The sequence below is a fragment of the Spea bombifrons genome, chromosome 4 (assembly GCF_027358695.1).
Source record: "Spea bombifrons isolate aSpeBom1 chromosome 4, aSpeBom1.2.pri, whole genome shotgun sequence".
In the NCBI taxonomy this organism is placed as follows: Eukaryota; Metazoa; Chordata; class Amphibia; order Anura; family Pelobatidae; genus Spea; species Spea bombifrons.
This window is the reverse complement of record NC_071090.1, coordinates 8,681,573-8,705,159: the sequence shown is the minus strand read 5'-3', so window position 1 is coordinate 8,705,159 and position 23,587 is coordinate 8,681,573. Positions and strand designations below refer to the sequence as shown.

The 23,587-nt window shown below is 39.6% G+C and overlaps 1 protein-coding gene across 2 annotated transcripts in view; it reads left to right on the top strand.

Moving 5' to 3' along the window:
• The window catches only part of GRIA1 (glutamate ionotropic receptor AMPA type subunit 1), a 90,181-nt gene that overhangs the window by 8,404 nt on the left and 58,190 nt on the right, over window positions 1-23,587 (top strand). For both annotated transcript variants that reach the window (XM_053462359.1, XM_053462360.1), the window contains exon 2: window positions 792-929. In XM_053462359.1, the coding sequence (XP_053318334.1) occupies window positions 792-929 (138 nt within the window). The remainder of the gene's footprint in view (window positions 1-791; window positions 930-23,587) is intronic.

Below are 23,587 nucleotides of genomic sequence, written 5' to 3'. Positions count from 1 at the left end.
TGCTTTTCTTTCAAAAAGTGACCCCGAACTTCTGAACGGTAGTGTAAATATATGCAACTCCTAATCATTTTATTGATCTTATTTTAGGTAAGTAAATAGAAAAATAGAACATAGAATTTGTTAGGCAGACCTTTAAACCCGTTTTCCAGCTGCTGAAATAAAATATATACTTTTCCGTATTTTTCCGTGGCTTATTTTTAGGATAACTTATATCTATAACATACCCCCCTTCATCAGATTTAACCCCTTAATGACAAAGCTGAAAATGCATTGTTTTCAATGGGTTTAGAGACCGCCCATTGTCGTTAAGGGGTTAAACCTCTTAACCTCTAGTTTTAGACAACGGCCTCCCGTGCAATCTATGGAAATACATTTGGAGTGACATGGACGATGCAACCGTTACGTTCCGATGTAATTTATTCTGTTAAAATATGTTATATAATGGAAATAAAAATCGTTCACGTTGTATGTCTATTATAGAAAAAAAAAATGATTGACAAATACATAAAACCATCTTTATAATGATTTTTTCCCCTACTGTTCTTGACAATCCATAATGTGCTCGCAGAGATAGAATATCCGTATGTTCCCTGTTTGTCATCGCAATGATTCTGCCATCCGTTTCAGCCGCGTGGGAGAGCAAGAAACATCATTTGCTGTAGGAATAACTCAACAGCCATCACTTTGTGTGTGACATACTGTATGCAATCTCTTCGCTGTTGACACATTGCCAGGTTTCAATTTGTTTCTCACGCTCTTCTTCTTCTTCTTCGTCTTTTTTCTAATTTCAGGGGGTCTCTTCCCAAATCAGCAATCCCAGGAACATGCCGCCTTCCGCTTCGCTTTGTCCCAGTTGGTGGAACCTCCTAAACTGCTCCCTCAAATCGATATTGTGAACATCAGTGACAGTTTTGAAATGACCTACACCTGTAAGTGCCAGATGGTCCTGGTGGAACCTTGCATAAGTCATGTTATTGTGTTACGGTGATTATTGTGGTGCTGCTCAACTCTTTCGCTCACTAAAGGCTAGATTTACAGCCCAGGAGCCCCTAGGTGCTAAGTCTGATGGGACCCATCTCAGCGTCCTTTTATCCTAAGAATAAGAAAACTTTGTAGATGAGCACTCGATGGAACCTTGAGGATTGTCGGTAGGAGTGGGACATGGTCGGTGTGGAGTGTGAATGGACAAACTGCCGCAATGATCTACCTCTTGCGGCTTCCCCAAAAAGGGGGCTCCAAGACATATGCCTAGTCTTTTTTTTATGGAAATCCAGGATCTTTTATGTCAACAGAATATATATATATATATATATATATATATATATATATATATAAATAATAGAGTGCTCATTAATAGATGTTCCATGCCTCCTAACCTTTTGCATTATCTGACATGCAAAGGGTTAATATAATGGCGAGCTTATACTAATTTCTGTTTGCTGATCACTGAAACAGCAGTTATTAGCACAGTCAGTAGGAATATTATTACATTTCCAGCGTGAGGATGAAATATTTGTCTAATGCGGTACGTTTCTTAGGAGTGAAGCCTGGCAGTGAGATATTATAAAGCAGCATAATACTCGCTGTTGCGAAATGTCGTTCATATCAATAGAGATGCAATGCGATTATGGATGTGGTGAAACTGCACATCACTTGGTTTTCGGGTAAATTTAAATAGTCATTTATTTTTATTATCACATGAAAAATGTTTCCGTTTGATATTACTCCAAAATATTTACTTATTAAACTTTGATATACGGTATAGTAAACAGATTGATGAATCATCCTTTTAGGACAGCATTAGTTTACCTTGCTGTGAAAATATGATAAATCAAAGTGTTTGACGTTTTTTTTTAAAAAGAATATTGTTATTTCCGGGACACATACTAGCAGGGCCAGCCTTAGGGGTGTGCGACCTGTGCGACCGCACAGGGCGCCATGGCAGCAGGAGCACCTGCCCGGGACTTAATTTAAAACATCGAGGTTTTTTGTTTTTTTTAACTTTATTTAACATCCTTCATCTTAAATAAAGTTAAAAAAAAACCAAAAAACGATACTTTAATTTAAGTCCCGGACAGGGGTGCCGAGAGGTTGCTCGTGAAGTTTTCAGCAACCGCTCGGCGCCCCCCACTCTCCGTGACTCCGTCGCGGTGCCGGCATTTCATGTTGAGGGCCGGAATATGCTATCATATTCCAGCGCTCAACATGAAATGCCGGCACCGCGGCAGAGCGGGAAGACGGATGCCTTCCGCTCCCACCGCAGGATTCCGGCAACAAGGTAGGTTAGAAGGGGCGGGGGGGAGATAGTGAGAAGGGGCAGAGGGGGGAGAGATAGTGAGAAGGGGCAGGTGGGGTAGAACCAGGTGGTGGGTGGGCAGAGCCAAATGCCACTCCTTCTATCCAGAGGGTAAAACAGTACCCAACAAATGTCCGATAATCAGCTGAGATACTTAGAATAGAGCTCGCCAAACTGGTCATTCTGGCACTGAGGGATTGCTTACCGGTGCCTGGAGTTTCTATTTCCTTCACGGCGGTAAAAAAACACTAACCTGCTTCCCAGGGTCTCCGGGTCCCCTGCTCTTCTCTAGGGTGTGAAAGCAGCGTCTAGCTATGCTTACTCGCCACCCTATTACCCTCCCACTCCCATATAGTTCAAAGCCAGGGGTGTCCAACCTGAGGCCCTCCAGCTGCTGCAGGACTACATCTCCCATACTCCTCAGCCAGCCCCTTAGCTGAAAGAGCATTATGGGAGATGTAGTCCTGCAGCAACTGGAGGGCCGCAGGTTGGACACCCCTGATCTAAGCTATCTGGGGCTTATGGGAAATTAACCCCGCCCCCTTGTGAAGTTACTCCCCAAAGAGGGAGGGATCTGGGAAGTTCTCAGGTATGTTTAGGGGGCACTGGCTCTGCTGGGTCACATAACCTGCTGTCACATAGCCTCACGCTAGTAATCTGACACCTACATTTTTTGGCTCTTACCTCCATTACCTCCTTTACCTACCAAAAAACAGAGGTTTCAGGTAGAAATTAATAGAACTCTCCTGCCTTTTAAACAAAAAAAACATTTTAATCTTTGCATCAGAATTGCTTTATATAAATAACCTCATGTTTTGAAACCTGCCAAGGAACACCTTGCACTTATGTTTGACAAGAAATGTGTGCATCAAATTCAGGTCATCATACTTGTTCCACTCTTTCTAGAGTATTGATCAATTGTGGCTTTCGGTGTCTAGTCAATAGATTCAGTGCAAACTACTGGGGATATGCCGAATTTTCAGGGCCGTCAAAAGACGCAGTTGCCTCAGGCAACTCAGGGGCCCAAAGCAGCAGGCCCTTGAGCCCGAACAACATCTGTGACCAGGAGTGGTCTAGCCCAGGGACAGGGTTTGTAAGTCTTATTTGGTTGATCTATACCTGCAATGTTGGGTTTCCTTGTGTTGTTTATTTGATCTATACCTGAACTACATGGGGAGGAAAGAGAGGTGTGGTACAGTGAAGGAGGGTACAAGAGTCTCAAGGGTTATGATGAGGGGGAGTCACAGGGGTGGCCCGCACATGGCAACTGAATAGCTAAGGCCGGCCCTGATCGCGACTCGCCGGACCCGTTCATTTACTATCCGATCTGAATAGTATTGCACTTGGTCTGGGTATGTGGCGTGAGGACATCTCACTAGGGTCAGAAGGAAGGTCCCCAATCAATATTAATGACGGCCCTGTGTATTTTTAATTAAATCAAATTCACTGTCTAGCGTTTTTTGGCCTCTAATTAAAGTAACTATGCCTCTCTGCATGTATAAAAACCTATCCCCGTTCCTCTCCGCAGAGAGAGCTAATGTAAAATGGCTCCAATGGAAAACACAATAGCATATCTGTCATTTTTATTTTGTATGTTGTCCTTCAAAAAGACACGAGCAGAACGCTCGGCAGCCAAATTGCACATTAAGCCTTGCCTACTTGTATTTAAAACCAAGAGATGTTTTCATTTTAGCCAGGAAGGTAAATGCGGAAATAATTTATGGTTAGAATACCTAATAAATGATGCAAAATGATTGCAAGTGTTAAAGATGCAGCATTTAGCATATACATTTTTTGTAATAAACGCAACCTACAGATTGTGTTACAGCCCAGATGAGAGGCAGCCTGTGGCAGAGCCTGCATTATCTGATCAACATCCTGTTCTTACATCATCTCTCTTACTTACTTATCTCCCTACTTTTAAAATGAGTATGGTTTGCTTAATCATTTTAGTGACTCCCTTTTGCTCGTCCTCCGCGTGGGTTCTAATCATTCTATAGCCCTTTCATGTCTAGTTGGGGCTTTGCCTAGCTTTGAAAGTGCAAATATGTCCACACAAGCAGGCCTGGTCTGGCAATCTGGCACACTGGGCAAATAATGGCCATTGGCGACCCATATTCACCCGATCTGCTGCTCTTGCGGATTAATATGTCCAGTCGCACGCTGCGTGAGCCTTAAAATTCCCATCCATCAGCAGCATCAGGCAGCTGAGGGCCTTAAAGTGCCGGGTCTACTTTGCATACCTGGGAACTGTGCGGGTTTGACCGGGTGAATCTTGACACGCCCTGCTCCCCGCCCATTTTTCCTTTCCTGCTGCCGTCAGCGGGAATGCCCCGATGTCAGTGGGAACGCCCCCAATGTCAGTGGGAACGCCCATTTACATCAGTGAGACCACCCACCGACATCGGCGGAACCGCCCACTGACGTCAGTGTGCAGTCCTGGCCGCGTCCCGCAAGGGAAGGCTCAGGGTAGCCGGAACCCAGAAGTTCCCAGGAATGCTACTTTGTGATCTGTCCCTGTTCATGAGGACATAAACAATTTTATTGTTTGGTAGTTTATGACTTTTAGACAAACTGTTGATGTATTTTGCAAAGTCACAGCTAAGCTGCAAAAAAGAACCCTTTGTTAACCATCAGAAATATTAATAGAAGGGCATTGCTTGGGATTCGTAAGGTAAACAGATACAGAAAAATACTTTTGGGAGAAGTAATATAGAAGACACAATATGGATTTTGGCACAAGGTCATTAGAGGGCAAACACCTCGTTCCCAATGCTTGAGGCATCAACATCGCACTGCAGGTTCTTCTGGTTCCATGGCTGGTGTACTAGCTTTATGTTGCTATGAGCTTTAAATTTATATTTTTGTGCATTTTATTTAAAGATCTGTCAGTTTTTTTCTGTTTTCCAGTTCAAGACACTATGACGGAGGATACTTTTATTTACGTGAGCTCCTGTGCTGGCTCTGCTAAATGCTGCATGCTACAGTCTTGCACGTGTATGAAATGTTCCCATTGATTTAAATAGGAGCTCTTTCCTGCCACCGATTGGCTGCCAGAACCGGTCAATCAGTGGCAGGAAAAACCTTTCATTGAAATCAATCAGAGCACTTTCCTGCCACTAAATGGCAGCTTCAAGCAGCCAATCAGAAACAAGAAGTTTTGGATTGTAGAGAACATTTTGCAGCATGGCGGGTGTTTTATTTTCTTCTCCATTTCGTAGAATGCATATCATATCGTATTTCCCCATGTATAAGATGTATAAATTTTAGAAAAATTTGGGGTTTAAAAATTGGGTGCGTCTTATATAGTAGTGGTAGATTATTATTTTTTTTTTGTTTTACTGGAAAGGGGACCGGAAAGGGGACCTGCTGCTTACCTGTTTTGCTAAGCAGCATCTCTTGCTCGGTCTCGGCTGCACAGGAACCCAGCGGAGTCACGTGAATGTACATCACATGACACCGCTTAGTTCCTGCTCGAGCAAGGCAGAGGGGAAAGAGCGGCCCTCACGGAAGTCTGAGAGGGGCAGCAGAAGATCTGCAGTTCAGGTAAGGTGGGGGAGTAAATGTGTGTGTGTGTTAGCATGAATCCGTGTGTAGGGGGCACAGGAAGGCAGAAAGTGAGGTGCATGTACTGGCTGCCTGAGCATGATAGGAGTGTGATTGCTAACAATTGCTAGCAGCTAACATCAATCACACTCCTATCATGCCCAGGCAGCCGGTACAATAACTTTATATATATTTTTTTTAATTTCGGCCCCCAAAATTAAGGTGGGTCTTATACAAAAGAGCATCTTATATTTGGGGAAATACGGTACAATCTTTAATACAATACTTTAATATACATTCTTCTGTATAAGGGGTGTCAGGGACATTAGACTGTCCCTTTAAAATACTGTGAAAAATGGGGTCACCTTTTTCAGGAGCTATAAAGTAGTTAATTGACCAAGGGGACTATACTAAGCAAACCTCAATTGAATCACCTCCACCCCATTTACGTAAATGGCTTATAATAATACACCGGGAACATAAATACACATTAAGGGTGTAATCATATTATGCAAATATTGTTTCAATTAAAATAATCCCGTATAAAATAAAACACCTGTGAAAGTCGTAATGAATACTGTGCTTATAAAAGGCACTTAACCTAGTCTTTTCCTGTATGAGTTATTGATTCTTAGTACAGTGGATATGCAAATAGCTTTAGAAATAACTCGGCTCCAGGGGAGAAAGGATTTTGATCTATTGATTTGCCCCTTCTTTCATTCCGCACCCCCCACATTCCTACCAAGTATTTTTTTTTCTTACTTATTGACTTTTTTTCAAGCTGTTTTTTTTCTCTGCCTCACATTTCATTGTTACTGTTTTCAGACAATTGTTCAAAAAAAAAATATAGATTCCTTAAAGTAGGAGAATTAACTTCTGTAGCTTAGTCAATATTACAAATTAAAATTATCGTGTGACCCCGAAAAGAAAAAAAGAAAATGTCTAATGTTCCAATTCCTGGCTAAGAAAAAAAAATGTTTGTTTTTTTTTGTTTTGTTTTTTTTTTTACATCCACCTCCATTTTACTGTTAAATAATCATTTTATGCTGCACATGATCTGGAACAGCGGAATTATAATGCACAGGGTCAACAAAGAAATATATCTGAATTATTATATTTTTGGTATCTATACATTTCACTTAAAGCAGATCCGACGCGTTTTCCAAATTGTACTTTTTACACTAAATATAAACCTATGAAATGCTGTTTACATATTAAAATAATATATGTATTAAAATGTATTTAATATGTATTAAAAACGCACTGTATTTGTAAACCATAGAACCGGCCATCCCAACTGTTGGGATCCTGGTGTTGGTGTTAATAATCCCCATTATTAATTTACCTTTCCCCTTAATGTTAAATTACTGATTGATGGTTGGTTGAGGCAGCCCTGTAAGGGTGGGTGAGAAGAAGGGAGAGACTCTCGGACAGGGAAGTAGATTACGCTAGCTGTTCCACATGAAGCCCCATCTTCTCAGATTCCTTGAGATGCACAAATTATCCTTAAATCTTTTCTACTGCTTAAAGGGACAACCTAAGGGTCCCATGGAGCCCCACCAATAAAGAATGCATATTCTTACTTGAATAACTTAATTTTTACCTGTAATAAGAAAAAAAAGGCGTCTGGTGAAAACACTGCAACTTCAGAGCTGCAGCATACTGCCTCCTCTACTGTCCATGCTTCACTGGCATAAAAAGGGCATCCACTGAAATCAATGGGCTGGGGATGGCACCCTGGAGCTCTTTTGTGGCTAGCTCTGGAGCCACGCATGCTTGCGGTGTGCAGGAGGTGCATTCGGCCAAAAGCATTTCGTATAAGTTATGGACCTGGGGGGGGGCAAAAGCACCAAACGTATAGAGCGGATTCGGCTGAACCCCTCTATGCGGTGACTGCAAAGAAGGTAACATTGAAGTGAATAGGATGTCGGCAGTGTGTCTGTATTAAAGAGCTCACGCTCTGTGGGGAGGTTTGAATAATGAATCTACTTTTACTAAAAGCTTTAAAGGTGAGAATGTGCGGAATCGTTCTTTCATTTGTAAGAAAAAGAGGTATTGTAATTTACATCGTGTTTGACTTCAGTGCTTGCGATGGATGCAGTTTTTGAGAAACCGCAGTTCAATGTAGTAGCTCATTTATTTACGCTGGTGATTCTCAATGTTTTAAGTAATAAAACTGCATAAAACGGATGTATCTATGAATTCTGATTAGGTCTGTCCTTAATATTTAGAGAGGGCATCATGGGTCATCATCAGACCTTTACTACTGCCAAAGCAAAGCCCATAAGCTCTTAAAGGAACCAGATTGTTCATAAATGGAACTAGTTGTAACCATACCTGGGAACTTCTGGGCTCCGGCTACCCGGAGCCTTCCCTTGCGGGACCCGGCCAGGACAGCCCACTGATGTCAGTGGGCGGTCCCGCTGACGTAAATGGGAGTTCCCACTGACGTAAGGGGCGTTCCCGCTGACGTCGGGGGAGTTCCTGCTGACGTAACCACCCCCATTTAAAGGAAAAATGGGTGGGGAGCGGGGCGTGTCAAGACCCCCCTCCCGTGACCCAGAGGATTCGGGTTGTAACCCACCGTGACCCAGCACACAGAGCTTAATTTTATCAAGGAGTTTGGGAGTCTGTAATCTGTATATTTTAGGCAGAAACAGCTTAATTTCTAGGTGTAGAAAACTAGTAGCAACTAGTAAATCTCAATTTCTAAAAAAAAGAAAACAAAATCTTAAAAAATTTACAATAAAACAGAAATTTGACCAGATCCCATTATTGGTGGTTTTATCGTCAAAAATTTGTATTGTGGCTTTAATTTCAAGGTGGAAATTAAGTTTCAAATATAAAAAGTCATCGAATTCTCACAGCAGAATTATGAAAAGCTTTTATCCCTCTATATGATGTAGGCACCAGTGGAACGCCAATACTTGATGTCTGCTGACCTACTGAATAATAAATTCCTTATTTTTGGTTGTTGCCGGGAATTTAGTTGGCTTCTGGAAGAGCCAGATATCACCGGTAGCGGCTGGCAGGCGGGTAACGTGTCTGCCCAGTTCAGTCGTTTGAGAGACAAAAGGTTCAAAAGTTTGTGTGATGTTCCTTTGTTGCGATTTATTGGACTGGTTTATAACATACAAAAGACACGGCTCTGCGTGGCTGGCTTACAATGATAAAGTCCTCTCTATAAACTCCCCCACATGGCTTTTATAGGGAGATTTATTTATAAACTAGAACATTACCGCTGTGCTCATGACAAACATCCAGGGTAATCTTACGGCCTCTTTCAATGGATAATTAGAGGGTGCTTGGGGCACATGACAGAAATAATTTTATTGGATAGAAATGCCCGGAGGAGCTTAAAATGAGTTCATGTTATTTGTGGCCCCTTCTGCGGTATGGAAGCAAAGCAGCCCTTTTATGAATTTCTTGTTTGTTTAAACATACAAATGAGCATGACGGTTTAGATATTCATACATGTAAAATCTATCGGAGCATTTAGGCTACGAATGGTTAAATACAATAAAGTTTTGTGAGGTTTTTGTTGTTTTTTAATGTATTATGAGGATTCAGCAGATTGCTCACGTATTATGATAAACCACATTGATTTAATCCATGGTTGAGGCCTTTTTGTAGAATGTCAGCCTAATTGTGCATGGCCAAGAATGGTCCAAATGAGCTGGAGACTCAGAGGTGACTTTCTAGACAAAAATAGTTACAATACAAACTTGGGTTTGTGTTGTTGGGAAACTTGTAGGACATTTTACTCACCTCCCACAGATGTCAGATCAAATGTATGTTGACAGCCCCCTGTGTATCTAATTGAATTATTGGACCTTGGAGAAAGAAGGGATAAGGTTGGTTTAAAAGTTCTGGCCAGAAGAGCTATGGCCCAGACAGGGCGGTGGGTGAACATCATCTCCTTCCAATTTCTGCTTCTGTCTGGTGTTTCTATCCCAGCCGATGCTAAGATGAGCAAAACGTTTAGATATTTTCAGTTAAGGCTGTATTTTACAAGTGAGTGTGTGTGTTTATGGTGGGCAAGAACATATCCACAGTGATGTATTTACCCCAGCTGCCCACTCCGCGGTCATATCCTGGCGCTCCGTGTCCTTCAGAAGGACTCATGTCATCAACCACTTATGATACTGGTTCTCTTTTATGCTTGCAAACCAAATAGTCCCAATGTTGCATTTGTTTTGGGATTTAACGGTGCCATTCCTTGCTACTTAAGCAATGAAAGGCTAACAATAGATGCATCCGTTACATGGTGGTCCATTCCGGTCAGATAGTGGTAAACACCTTGAAATACAGGGTCAAGTTTGTTTCCATTTGGTTTGGTAGAATGTGGATTTGGATGGGTTAATCTTCCAAAACGGCATTGGACTTCCCACCAGATCAACAAGCTATAACTAACCATGTCATTATAGCCAATTATATCCCTGTATAGTCTTTTTTTGCTAGAACGTAATCAAGCCCATGTTGAAAGGCATCTATTGAATCTGATAGCACAATGTCTACGGGTGGATAAGTGGAATCCACATCATTATTCTGATTGTAAAGAACCATAAAAATCCCTTTGGTCTGAATGGAGGACATCTTGTTCTCTTTAACCCCTTAATGACAAAGCCCGTACATGTACGGGCTCAAAATGCATTGTTTTCAATGGGTTTAGGGACCGCCTATTGTCCTTAAGGGTGAACACTAATACTGTATTTAAAGTATACACCTACTCTTAGTAGATCATTTTACCTCCCTTACTCAGGATGATGGAATGTTTTCAGTGTTTTCAAGACTTTCACCACTATCTATTATTTCCTGTTCCCTACCAAGTGTATTTCATATCAGCTACCCATATTAGTTTTTTATATTATTCTTTTGAAAAAAAAAGAATGACTAGGTACTGTTCATTCACCATTTCCATTAGACTCGCCATGTTAGTGGCCTAAATATATTGTGATTTGAGATTGACTGGAGTTATCCATTTAATTTCCCCTGCCTCGCTAAATCCAATCTTGGTAATCTTTATACATAATCTGCAATAGAGAAATCAGATTATATGAGACGGGAGAAGATAAAATATTTTGAGCGGAAATAACATTTCCACTACTCGTAGCAACAAAAAAATCAATATGTGTCAATTTATAGCTAGCAGATATGGAAAGTCTTGTCGTCGTGGGATGCCTTCACACCATATCTAATGTAAACTACTTTCGTTTTATCACATATTGAAGGGAAGAGGCTGACCGGCTCTAAAACTTTTTGCCCTAGTGGGAACCAATAATTATAAAGCAAATCCCTCGGAGCATTATTACTCATTATGTAGTGTATTATATTTTATATATATATATAAAACACATCCATAGTGTAATATTTCATAAAGTTAAATTTAATTACCAATGATTCTATCTTGAAACATCAAGTCAAACAAAACGAGAAATTGATGGTTTATGACAACCAATCAACTCTTCTACCTATTTTTTTCTCTTGAATTTCTCTTATATTTCTTTGTCTGAATTACTACTCAACAAACAGTCTTGAATACAAAGAAGAGCAAATTAGAGTCCTTTTTTTGGATAAAAACACTTTTGGGTTTAGATGAAAAGTTGGGAAAATTTGAATTTCAGGGTATTTTAACAACAACCGATCCTAGAATGTTGTATCTTCAAGGTTCTTCAGTATCTCAGACACAAGTGAGTTTCATTTAGTGCTAACTATCTTAATTTAGGGGACATTGGCGTACATTTTCCATAAGTTTCCATTGACTTGGGTTTGGCCCCTGTTGAAATTTACAGAAATCTAACTTGTATAAGTTCTAGATACTTGGACAATGCAGAATTTTCACAATTAAACTGCAAGCTTTGTGATGATAGAAGACAGAATGATTAAGTCTTCTCTTAAACGGGCTTTAGTTTTTTTTGTTACATTCATGCATATAAATGTCCTTTTCCCGTACCAAATCCAACAACCCGTATGAACCCCTACAGATTAAAGGCTTAATATAAAACCAAAGTTGACAGCGATTTGTTTTTTTTTGTTTTGAATTTATCTGAGAATTCTGTAGTTCTCTGTTCTTTAAGTAAATAAAATTGTTATAATTTTTTTTTTCTTTGCTCCAAACACCCACACACATCTTCAAAAATACACACTGACAAACAGAATGCAATCAATTTCAAGTGCATAGACTTTCCGATTCACTCTTGTATGTTCACGCAGCAATAGATTTAATTTTTGGTTTTTTTTAGAATTTCGGAGGGTTGTTTTGGAAAAGTTGGAGTCTAGGACTAAAGGACACAATTGTTATTTGTTCTAATTCAGGTCTAGGTCTTATGTGAATGCAAACTATTGGGTTATTATATGATTGCAGGAAAAAACAATTTCATGGAGTGGACACTTTTGACATTTTCTGTGATCTTGATAGAATAATGTGGAAATTCAGAATATGTTTTTGTTTCTACTGAACCATTGATTCATGTACAACTATTAACCATTATACCTTGTGGCCTATGCATAGGCATACTTGGGAACTTTCCAGTGTAGGCAATCTTGAGTGTTCCCTCTTCTTGGAAAGTAGTTTTTTGAAGTGGTGCGGCTAGCTGCTGATGGGAAGTGATCAGGAGTAGGCATGGCCAAACACCGCTCACCTGCTTCAAGAACAAACTGACCCGGGGAACCGGAGCTTCACCTGGATACTCCGGATCATAAAGCTTAATATTAAATTATGTGACATGTACAGGTTATACAAATGGTGCTTTTCCAATATACATGTACTGTATATTTTCATCCACTAGGCTTGCGAAGTTCGTCCAAAACCGTTTTGTTTTTGGTCAATTCAGACGAACGCTTACTTGTGCCGCGTCACTTTCTCCCACTCTTTCCTACAACCTCTATGAAGGTTGTCCCCATGGTGCACGTCAAGGCTCGGTCCTAACGCAGAAGTGCTCCAGGAGGCCAGGGTGACGCAGTGAATCACAGAGAGAAGAAGAACCAGACACCAAGAATATAGGGAGACATTGAGAAAGTGTGAGATGATGACAGAGAGAGAGTTTGGAAAATAAAAACAAAAATTCAGAGCTTTCAGCTTCCTTTTTGTTTGTTTTGTTGGGGATTGGAAAATTTTCTGAATGCACAGTTGCATGAGTTTTGGAATGACTAGAACCCTATAATATGTAGGATTTGTGACATAGCGACTAGAAGCAGTTATCGCACATAAAATGAAGAGTTACAGGAGGTAATAATATTTTAGACAAATAGAAACCATTATCAAAACATACTATCACTTTGAAGTGTTCAACACACAGTAGGTTATAACAGACGTTCTGATGACACATATAGCAGTTATCACTGGAATTGTTTGGATTAAAACAAATTTAAAAGGAGAACTGCCACCAATAGTTTCTAATTATTAAAACTACCTCTAGCTTATGCTTTTTGTTAAAAAAATGTAATGCTGGGATTCGTGTCTCAGAATGGTCAACATTATCTAATCAATTTCCTATCTTGAAGATGTCTCTCTGCCCTCACTAACGCTTACAAAGGCTGTCTGGATCAATCACAAAAAGCAGCAATTTAACAACATAGGCTTAATTGGGAGGAATAATCATAGAGATTCTGCAAAAAGGAAGATACTTTTTCAAATATATAAAACTATAATATATCTACAGTTACGTAGGGGTTATTACTGGAAGAAACTGTGCAATGTAATATTTGGGAAAAGTGACAGATTAGCTTTAAATTGATAAGCTTAACCCGGTCATTCCCATGGATTGTTTGTAAAGTATCCTATTAACAAGGTGTTATGATCAGTTTGCTGGCACAGTAATACCTGTAAATGCAGTGGAGGCTCCTTCATAGGAGCACATGCGCACGTGAACCCCCAAGCGCAAAAGGGGAAAAAAATTGCAAACTTCATCAAAAATCAGTTTTAATCTAAATTAGATTAAAATGGATTTTTGATGAATTTTGCCTCTTTTTTCCCTTTGGGGTTCACGTGCCATGAAGCCTTCTGTCCCCTGATGTAGCCTGCCTATGCCTATCGCATGGGGACTTTAGGGTTAATTTAGGGGCAGTTGTGGTTAATGGGGTGTTTAGGGTTAATCTAGGGGCAGTTATGTGTAATGGGGTCTTTAGGGTTAATTTAGGGGGACATGTGTAAGTAAGGGTATTACGCAATGGCAGTGTTACTGTGTTTCCTTTTTCTAGTATGAATGACTGAATGATGTGTGCATCAGGATTGCTGCAGAGTTTGAATCGCAACAGTGTGTGGGTGAGAGTTAGTCGCAGTGGCTGCAGTGTGTGGGTGAAAGTGCGTCAGAATAGATGCAGTGCGTGTGTGTGTATGAACTATTCCAGTGAGTAGAGGAGCCTCACTTCTTTAGCTGATGCCTCTGAATGACTTTACTATGTGTTATATTACACCTGCATTGTTGAAGTACAGGCCGAAAAATGCGAAGGCTGAAACCTTAAAGTTGAAGTCCCATAGGAAAAAAATATTTTTCTTTGAGCGAGTACTTTAACAACGTTTTTCTTGGAAAGGCTGCCTGTGACATTAAACTGTCTCTGTATGCGTGTCTGAATGGGACTAGAGAGCAGTCCTGTAAAGTCAAAAGAATCTATTTACCTTAGCTGATATATCATGCTAAAAACAAAAAATCATGTGCCTCATATGAGATCTTTTTAAAAGGCCAAGATGGTTGTTCCCAGTAGCCTTGTTTCTGTAATAGTTGTAATATGACTAAGTGGTAGTATATATTTATTTTAAAAAAAAGTAACCTTTTTTGTGGTATTTATTTCATTTTAGCTTTTTTTATGAGAACATAATGTATATAATAGTAAAGAATAATTGGAGTTCGACCATTTCAATGCTCTGAAAAAAAACACCCTTTGTCCGACACATAAAGACACGTTGGAGACGTATAATAAAAGAGGTGTCAGAATTACAGAAATAATGTTTCCGTTCCTCGCTGAAAAGACTGCTTAAGTGATCATAAAAAGAGGACAGGGCCTTCCTCCCCCACCGCTTGTCACTCATACGGGAGAAGACTCAGAGGATTTGGATATAGCCCGGAGACCAATTATAACCATACTGCGTGTGTACAGTCACTTAGAAACAATAAGCCGTGTGACTGACAGTTATGTGCCGAACGCTCTTCACATGTTGTGGTATGATATTGGATTGTGTAATTATGAAAGCGATGTCCGGTTACCCAATGAAGTAACTATACCAATAAATGAATACTGTAATCACGAGCAGAGAAGCTACATCAGAACGCGGCAGTCCGAGGGGACAGACATATCTAGAGTGGCTGCAAAAAAGAAGCCTCTGCTAAAGTAACAGCAGATTAGAACCATGTGGCACATATAGCCGATCCCATGCATGTTTAAACTACTCTACCACTGCCTGGAAGCTGTTCCACTTATCTACCACCCTCTCAGTAAAGTAAAACTCCCTTACATTTCATGTAAGCCTTTGTCCATCTAGTTTTAAATTATGACCGCTTAAAGAAACAAAAGAATTGAGCAATACATTGTTGTAAAATGAGTGTTATATGCATTTATTCTTTTTTTCCTCTACAGTTCATGGAGTTTTTCTCCATTTTTTGAACTTTTTCCTAAACAATGAGAAATGTTAATTAACTATGTCCAATCAGAAAGTCATCCATTGGTGGAGGGCACCTCTGGTGGAATGAGGCCCAAATGGATACAGTAGACCAACCACCCAATACCTATGCAGTGCAAGAGTTAGGCAGCTGTTTTAATTAATATTATAGACACAACTAGTGTTTTAGGCCAAAGTCTTGATATCTAATGAAATCTCTCCCCATTTAAGAGGCACCAGTTTAGCCAACATAAGGAAGGACCTCTTAAGTGTCCACATGAAAGCCCAGAAGTACCAATTTGCCAAGAGGGTTCATCTAAGCCAACTTGGCTTATACCAGGATTTGGGTTCTTTAAATGAAAGATAATTAAATGGCTAACCAATTAGAAGGAATGAATATTCTAAACTCTGTTACCTTTAATATAGATTTAAAATAAAAGCATGAGTCTTAGAGAAATCAGTTTTTCTCATAAATAAAACTCCCTTCGACTTATGAAACTGGTTGCTTATTCAGAAGAACGTGCATCCTTCATCAGGTTTGAGGCAGCATTGATCACAGATGAGATGTATTTCCTTCGTAATCCATTTAATCAAACGCTGCTGCATGTCAAATTTAAGAATCTTGTTAAGACAGTCACGCTACAATTGAGATTTATTTATTTCACTTTAGGACAAAAGAGACAAGACAAAGCCGACAAACATAGAATTTGACACAACCTCTCATTGTTTACGCCTTATTTATCGGTTCTGAATCCCTAGTTACACAGAATTCTTCAACAGAAAAAAAATTGGAATCTAAAAGACATATATACGTATATTTAATTACATTGTACAGAGCCAGAGAGACAAAGCAATTTACAGTTTTTAGATTCTTCAAATCTACTGCGCAGAGTAATTGTCTCTTTGAAGCGCAGTCTCATTTCCCCACCAATCCATTGTTATGTTATAAAGGTGTGTATTCACTAAGTATCCAGAAAACGCTTCTTCTGTTATGAGTGACATCATGGAGTTAACATATCGTTATCTAGAAAAGTTCTGCTTAATGTATATTTTTATAGACCTTTCTTGAACATCACTTCTTTAGGAAGATGTCCGTTTTTAACTATGGAGAAGGATGTCCTGATACAAAAATGTCAACACAAGATGTACAAACATACAGTACATCTCTCCAGCTACCCATCACTGTAACCTTGAAGCACATGTAAAACAGTGTGTACCACGCTCACATTAGTGGACACGCAAAGCATTGTGCAGAATACATAGTTCGTCGTGGATGCATTGCTGCAGAATTAGTTATTTTTCATCAGATTGCTAGAGTAGAAGAGACATCAAAGCAAAAACTCAAGGTGCTTGGACTTAGGTTGAAAAGGTTGTTGGTGGGTATTTTAGAATACAAAGTGCTAGTCAACTTATATGTGAGCCATGGTTTATAGTAAAAAGTAGCTTGGCATAACTATAATCATCATGCCACAGGTAACGATGACCAAGCCAAGCCTTGGCCTGGAGCTTGAAGCTGAGGAAAGATCCAAAGACACAGATCTCTGCCCGTGAACTCTTTGATCTGGAGTCTTCGGTGGAAGCCCAGTTTCCTAGAGTCTCTGGGTCAGTGTTTTCTCTCTCCAGGCAGGGGAGCGGGGTTTGACCATGACCACATCCCTCTCAACTCAAGGCATGGTGGGGCTAGCCACTCCCCTAGGCATGGCTAGGCCAACATCGACCAGAAGAGGGAGAGCTCCAGGTATGATGCTGTCCGCAAATTGATGGAGCCCATTGTGAAAACCTTAGTAACTACTGGTTACTTAGACTGGTGCCCGATATGTCTCCATGAAGCTATAAAAAGCTGTAAAAAGAAATAACATTATTGAAGTTGCGGATTGTCTACAGACAAGTCTCCCTCCCAACTACTTATATTTCCCGATCGTTTGTTTCACTTGAATATTGCAAAGTAATAAGTCATCTAACCTCATTATTTTCGTCTCTTAATACCCTTTAAATGTAATCCGTTTTTGTTTTTTTTAACGGAAGGCATCAGAGCAACATCTCAGTGGGAATTTAAGGATGGAAACGAATAATTGAAAAAAAAAAAGCAGTTTCCCTTGGACTGCTGGTGTGTTAATAGGAAACCTAAAGACGAATTGTTTCACAACTTGCGCGGTGACAGAGTTTAGAGCTATAATGTGCTGGTGATACAACATTACACTGCATCATCACACATTGTTGGACCACACATGCCATCACGCTCAGCCTATCAATGTTAGACAGTCTGTTTCTTAATAAACTCCACCTACCATCACCCTCAGTCAGTTTATTGATTACAGTATCATTAACCCTTTGCTATACAGAGGCACCATATATTGTGGCTCAGCAGACACCTGTCTCTCATTGTTGGATTCTAATGTGGGTCTGACTGTTCATTAGCTTCTCCTGTTTTTCCCAAAGGTGACGGTGTAACCGTTATATATTCTGGCGTGATATTTCCAGGGGTGACACTATCGTTTCAGCCTACTGCAAGATATTAACATTGAAACCACCGCTGTTGGAAATTTTATTCTAGTGCTTATGAAATGCCAGCATATTCTACAAAGGTTCAAAAACATAGCAATATAAATTACATGGCAACTTATGCTATCCAAGACTTAAATAAACCCCTGCTTTTTGGTGCTTATGGGTAAATTGCAATGGTGTATTTAAGGGGATCACTGTACTAGGCCTGGCCAAGGGTAACACCCCAAGCCACCCCATAAGGTCTTACTCCCCATTCGGATCACAAAGATGCATCATCATCTGAATAACAATTGTAACAAAATGTACCAATTTCGGCAATTCCTACGAACGTACGAAAATGAGGAGGGGCCCTCAATGAAACAAACGAAAGCTAAGAGTTTAGAATTTCTGTTTGAATTTTGCTGGTTCTCTCATTCACACTCTCATTCACATTCTCTCACACTCTCATTTACTCATGTTCTCTCTTAATGTCTCCCTACCGTCTCCCCTCACCCTGTGTCCTTGTCTTCTAGCCGCGCAGCTCCTCTTCTTCTCCTGCATCCTCTTGCTCTTCTATCTTCTTTCTTTGTCCGCTTCAAAATGGTGGAGGATCCGCCCTTTTTGATGAGCGAAAGAAGCATCTCTGCACCTCTCTTTCTCTTCAAATCTATCTGGACTTTCTGTGGACTTCTACAAAAGGGCAGAGTCACGTGGACAGACTATCCCCCGTTCATGGTCATGTCCACAGAGAAGCAGATAAGGAGAGAAGACAGAAGGAGCAGTGGGCAAGGTAAGAAGACAGAAGAACAAGAAGATGCAGGAGAAGAAGCGGAGCTGCGCAGACAAGGAGAGAGAGTGAATGAGAGTGTGAATGAAAGTGTAAGAGAGCATGATTGAGAGTATGAGAGTGTGTAAAAGAGCATGAGAAAGTAAATGAGGCTGAGTGACAACAACTTTCTTTCTGAACGTAAAATGCCCTCCGATTTTTTATCCGAATCAAAAGGACAGGAACGAAATTTGCTATCTGAAAACTAATGGATCAAAAACAAAACAAAAAATTTGTCCGAATTACTTTTGGTCCGTTTGCTTAAGTACAGTAATAAGAAATTAAACAAAGAAAACAACAAATGTAAGAATCAAGGCAAAACTCATAATTAGTTTGTTCTCCATTACGATGTAGACTGCTATGTATTCATTGTCAAAAAGATGTAATACTTACTTCATGCTGCTACACATCTGTCCTATGTTTTCCCCATAAAGTTGTCTCTTTAAACATGTTACACGTTTCAACATGTTGCTTGTTGCCGGTAAACATGAGAAAGTGTTTTTGACTTGCCATGGATACGTTCTACAATGCTCTGATAGAGAACATGATAATATACAGAGTGTTTGTTCCAGTGTTCCTAGAAATAGCATACCACGTTTGGCAGCACAGTGTTCCTAGACATAATGCAAATGGTTTGGCACAAACCCCTCTAATTCTTCTGCATTCACGGTAATAGACCTGGCACTCTTTAATACAGTGCTGGCAAAAGGTGAATCAGAAAGGGCTCGTATTGTCTCATTCTATAACGAGTCAAAATTAGGTCTCACAGAACTGTGGATACACGGCTTTCTCTTCCTGAACCCTGACCTGAAAAGCCTAATTGATGGAGACCAAGGTCATCCTAACTGGTCCATCTGCCCAAGACTGACAGACAATAGCCAATTAACTTAAGTGGCCAAGTCAACAGGCACAATGCCATTTATGTGATACAGAAGCCAAACCATGGAAAACTGCATCTTGGAACATACACGATATATATATATTATATATATTATATATATATATATATATATATATATATATTATATTTTTAAAAAATATTTTACAAATACCTTACTGTCTTATTTATATTTAAGTTTAACTTTAAACTGCCTTTAAGGTTAAGCTGAATTTTTTTTAATTAAAATCTAGGGACATTTTTGATTATTTCTATGATTCCAACAAATTGTAGGCAAAATATGTGTTTATGTTTATTTTGTGGAATATAATCTGTAGCCAATTCGTGATCACATTTATTATTGTTAAGGGTAGTTTTCAATAAAAAATAGCTTGGATGGTGAAATATTTATATCCCATTAAACCTGTTTTAAAAAGTATCCTGGTAAATGGGGACACTGTCACCTTATTAGTGGTTTGTACAAAGTAAAGGGGCATGTGATGTAATCAGTCCTTGCATTTGGGTGATTGACACTTAAGAGTCCCTGAAAAAATATACCGGTAGTCTTTTAATTAGGGAATATTTTATTATATTTTTTTTGTTTGTTACTGGAATTGATTAGTTCCAGTTATTTAAAATTCAGCCTTTTCGGTGGAACAGCATCTTTAATGATACAAAAAAAACTCCAGTGCGCATGCTTAACCACTTATACACCAGCCTATATTTCTAGTCTATCCCCTTTTCAACATACACCCTTTCACAAAGAATGCAAATGTTAACCAAATGCCGTTTGAGGGATATTTTTTAAGTGGACTTGTCACCATAGCAACACACTGAATGGCCCACTGAGTAGTGAGGTTTAATTGGTTTCTGTGGGTTGTTACGGCGATAAGACCAGATTTAAAACTTTGCATCAGAAAAGAACAAAAAAGTGCATTGTATGGGTAGTTTTAATAAATGAATTCATTGATAACGACAGCAATTTCTCTTTCATATTTAAGGGGCTTCGAATTTTTAACTGTTTCAACTTCAGTTCTACAAATAAGGGGTACAAAGAACAAACTGTGTGAGAATGAGAATTTCTTTCTGATTATCTAAATAAATTTATTAGACAGTGTAATAATTAACCTGGAGAAATGTCTAAAGAACTTTATTTTCTAGACCCGTCTGGAGGTTTCAGGTCCCTTCCCACCTTCGTTTCTAGAGATAATGAACGCTCCTGCGAGTTCCCTGCTAATCAGTGTTTGGGTAGGGGGTAGAGATAGTTTATTTCCCAGTAGCGTGTCCAAGGGGCCGATTACAGTTAAACTGATTAGACCGAAAATGTCTTAGTACTGCAAGAAAGGGAAGGAGAGGCGCTGAGCTGGCATGAGAGAAGAAGGAGAAAAAAAATCAGTTAATGGCCATTTTGTTGAAAACTAGAATTCCTATCAATGGATGAATGGAACACTAATTTGAAGAATCAGGAGCCAAAAACCAGAAAAGAAACGCCTTCTTTCTTGACCAGCTGTATCTCTTTTTCCTAATCCCTTATGAGCAATATTTCTGAACATATTTACGAACAGTGCTTCACCTAAAGAGATACTATCCTAAAATTATATTTGTTGCGTGTAATGCTAACCCTCCCTGACCAGACATACCACGTATGTCATGAAAAGAAGTCCCTGAAGGCCCAATGACGTACCTGGTCCCCCGTCGCTGCCGGCGGTATGGTGATCACGAGCTGGACTGTTTCCCAGGCTCTGAAGGCCCAGGTTTAAAATTCTTTTTTTTATGATTTTATTACACCTTTTTAAGCTGACCTAAATCATAAAAAGTTAACAAATATATTGTTTTCCATTTATACTGGCTATGTATAATTTATATAGCTGTAAAAATGTGAATAAATGTGTTTTGATCCCATTGTTTTAAATGTTATTCATAAACAATAATGTCTTACATATATGAACATGGTTTTAGAAAAAGCCCTGATATATATATATATATATATATATATATATATATAGTGTGGGAATAACGAATTGCTTGAGTTTACTGGACATTCATATGCACAAAATATCAGAATTCTGCCGTCAGTAACAGCTTTATTCTGTTAAAAAAAAAATCAGTAAAAAACTGATGATTCCTATTGGACTCTACCCTGCCTAATGTGTTCTGTAGTAAATATATATTTTATCGCATCAGAAACTGAAATAGCAAATGGCTAATGAAAAGAAAAGCTTTCCCCAAGCATATGATGTGCTCCTACCCCCAGAACTCATATGGTTAAGTAAGCAAACAAGCATTAGCATGGACGTGATGACATGACCTGTTTAGCTATAGCCTCTCATTTGTCTGTATCGCCATCTAGCCATGGTTTATTACTATAGGAAGCTTTTTCCCCGCATCCTTAAATTTTCGCCTCACTAACCTAGAAGTGACAGGTAATGAATAGAAAGGCTCGGCGATGTCTTCATCCCCTTATCTGTACTGCCTTAGACAGGATAAGCTTTTTCTTATCAATAAAGCAGTTCCGAAATCTACCCACACCTCTAGGCTTTGTATGTGCACATTTATTTAAGAGAATCGCAGCATTCTAGAGATAAGTGATGGGTGCATCCAGATCTTCTTCAACTGGAGAGATATAGGCTAGCAAAGTATTGTGGGAAGTGTGGTCCGATGATGGTGGATCATGGAAGTTCCATTAAGAATTTTAGGGATTGAGCCTCATCTTCCGTTTTATCACTATGTGCTGAATGTTCCCCAACCATGATGGGCTACTAAGCGTTTGATACTCTTGTGGTTGGAGGACCACGTCAGCCATTATCTCCACGGCATGTATTTACAGTACGTACATTTCACATGTTGCCATTAAACGTGCTTCCCTGCAGTGAGTGGGATATATAAACTCATGGAAGAGAATCAATTATTCAGCCTCACATACTGCAGGGGAGCACATTTCATGGCGACATGTGAAATGTATGTACTGGAAATACATGTTGTGGAGATAATGGCTGACGTGGCCACCCTATTCTGAAGGGACAGAGCCGGTCGGAAAGTGGCAGATAACTGTGTCCAGAGGTGTTGTCTTCCTCCAATATGTTTCAAAGGGAGCTTTGAGTAGGCAACTGGGGTGGAGAATGGCCAAAGCCAGAGGACCGACTTCATTTCTCGGATCTTTATGGCAAATTCAAGGGGCTATGAGCAAATAATTTCAGTTCTTTTGTGTGTGTGATGAGGAAAATGTAACGCAAATCTACACAAAACACACAATCATAAGATAAAAGCCTGGAGATATATCGTGTGATAGTTCTGTATTTTCTCTATAAATCTCTTGACTTATGTTCAGTGCCATTGACCGTTGATACCGAGAAGGTGACTCATGCATCAGTCCACACTTTTTATTTTCCTCTAAAGGGTTTTGCATCGTTGACAACCTGGTTAAATCCAATTTTCTCATTTGTCACCGACGACATTCTCAGCTTCTGAGAGTTGAAGATGCGAATCTTAGTGTTACCGTGTCGTGAAGGGTCATATAGGGACACAGGGCATAAAACAAATGCCATCACTGTTGGATGATGACCCTGTTTCCATGGCAACTTTTACATTCTGCATCTTCTGACCATAGAGTAGAAGACGCTCCAAGCAATTAAACCAAAATAACTATGAAATAAGCTTTAAGTACTGTGTATCATTAAAAAGATACATTTATGGAATTACGGATTCGTTTTTTGTTTGTTTGTTGTTGTTTTTTTTGCTTTTTGAAACCACGACCACAGACCTAGCTCTGGATAGAGGGGGGGATTTTTCATGGTGAAGAGTTAATCAGACAGTGAAGGAAATTACGAATGTTCAGTGATCTGTGCCTGTTATTCCCAACCCTAGTTTTCTGCTTGATCGGAAGACACACTGGGTTTATTTTTTTGTCTATTTTTTTTTCCTTTTTCCATAAATACATACATTTCTTGTGCCGTTGTGTTATAG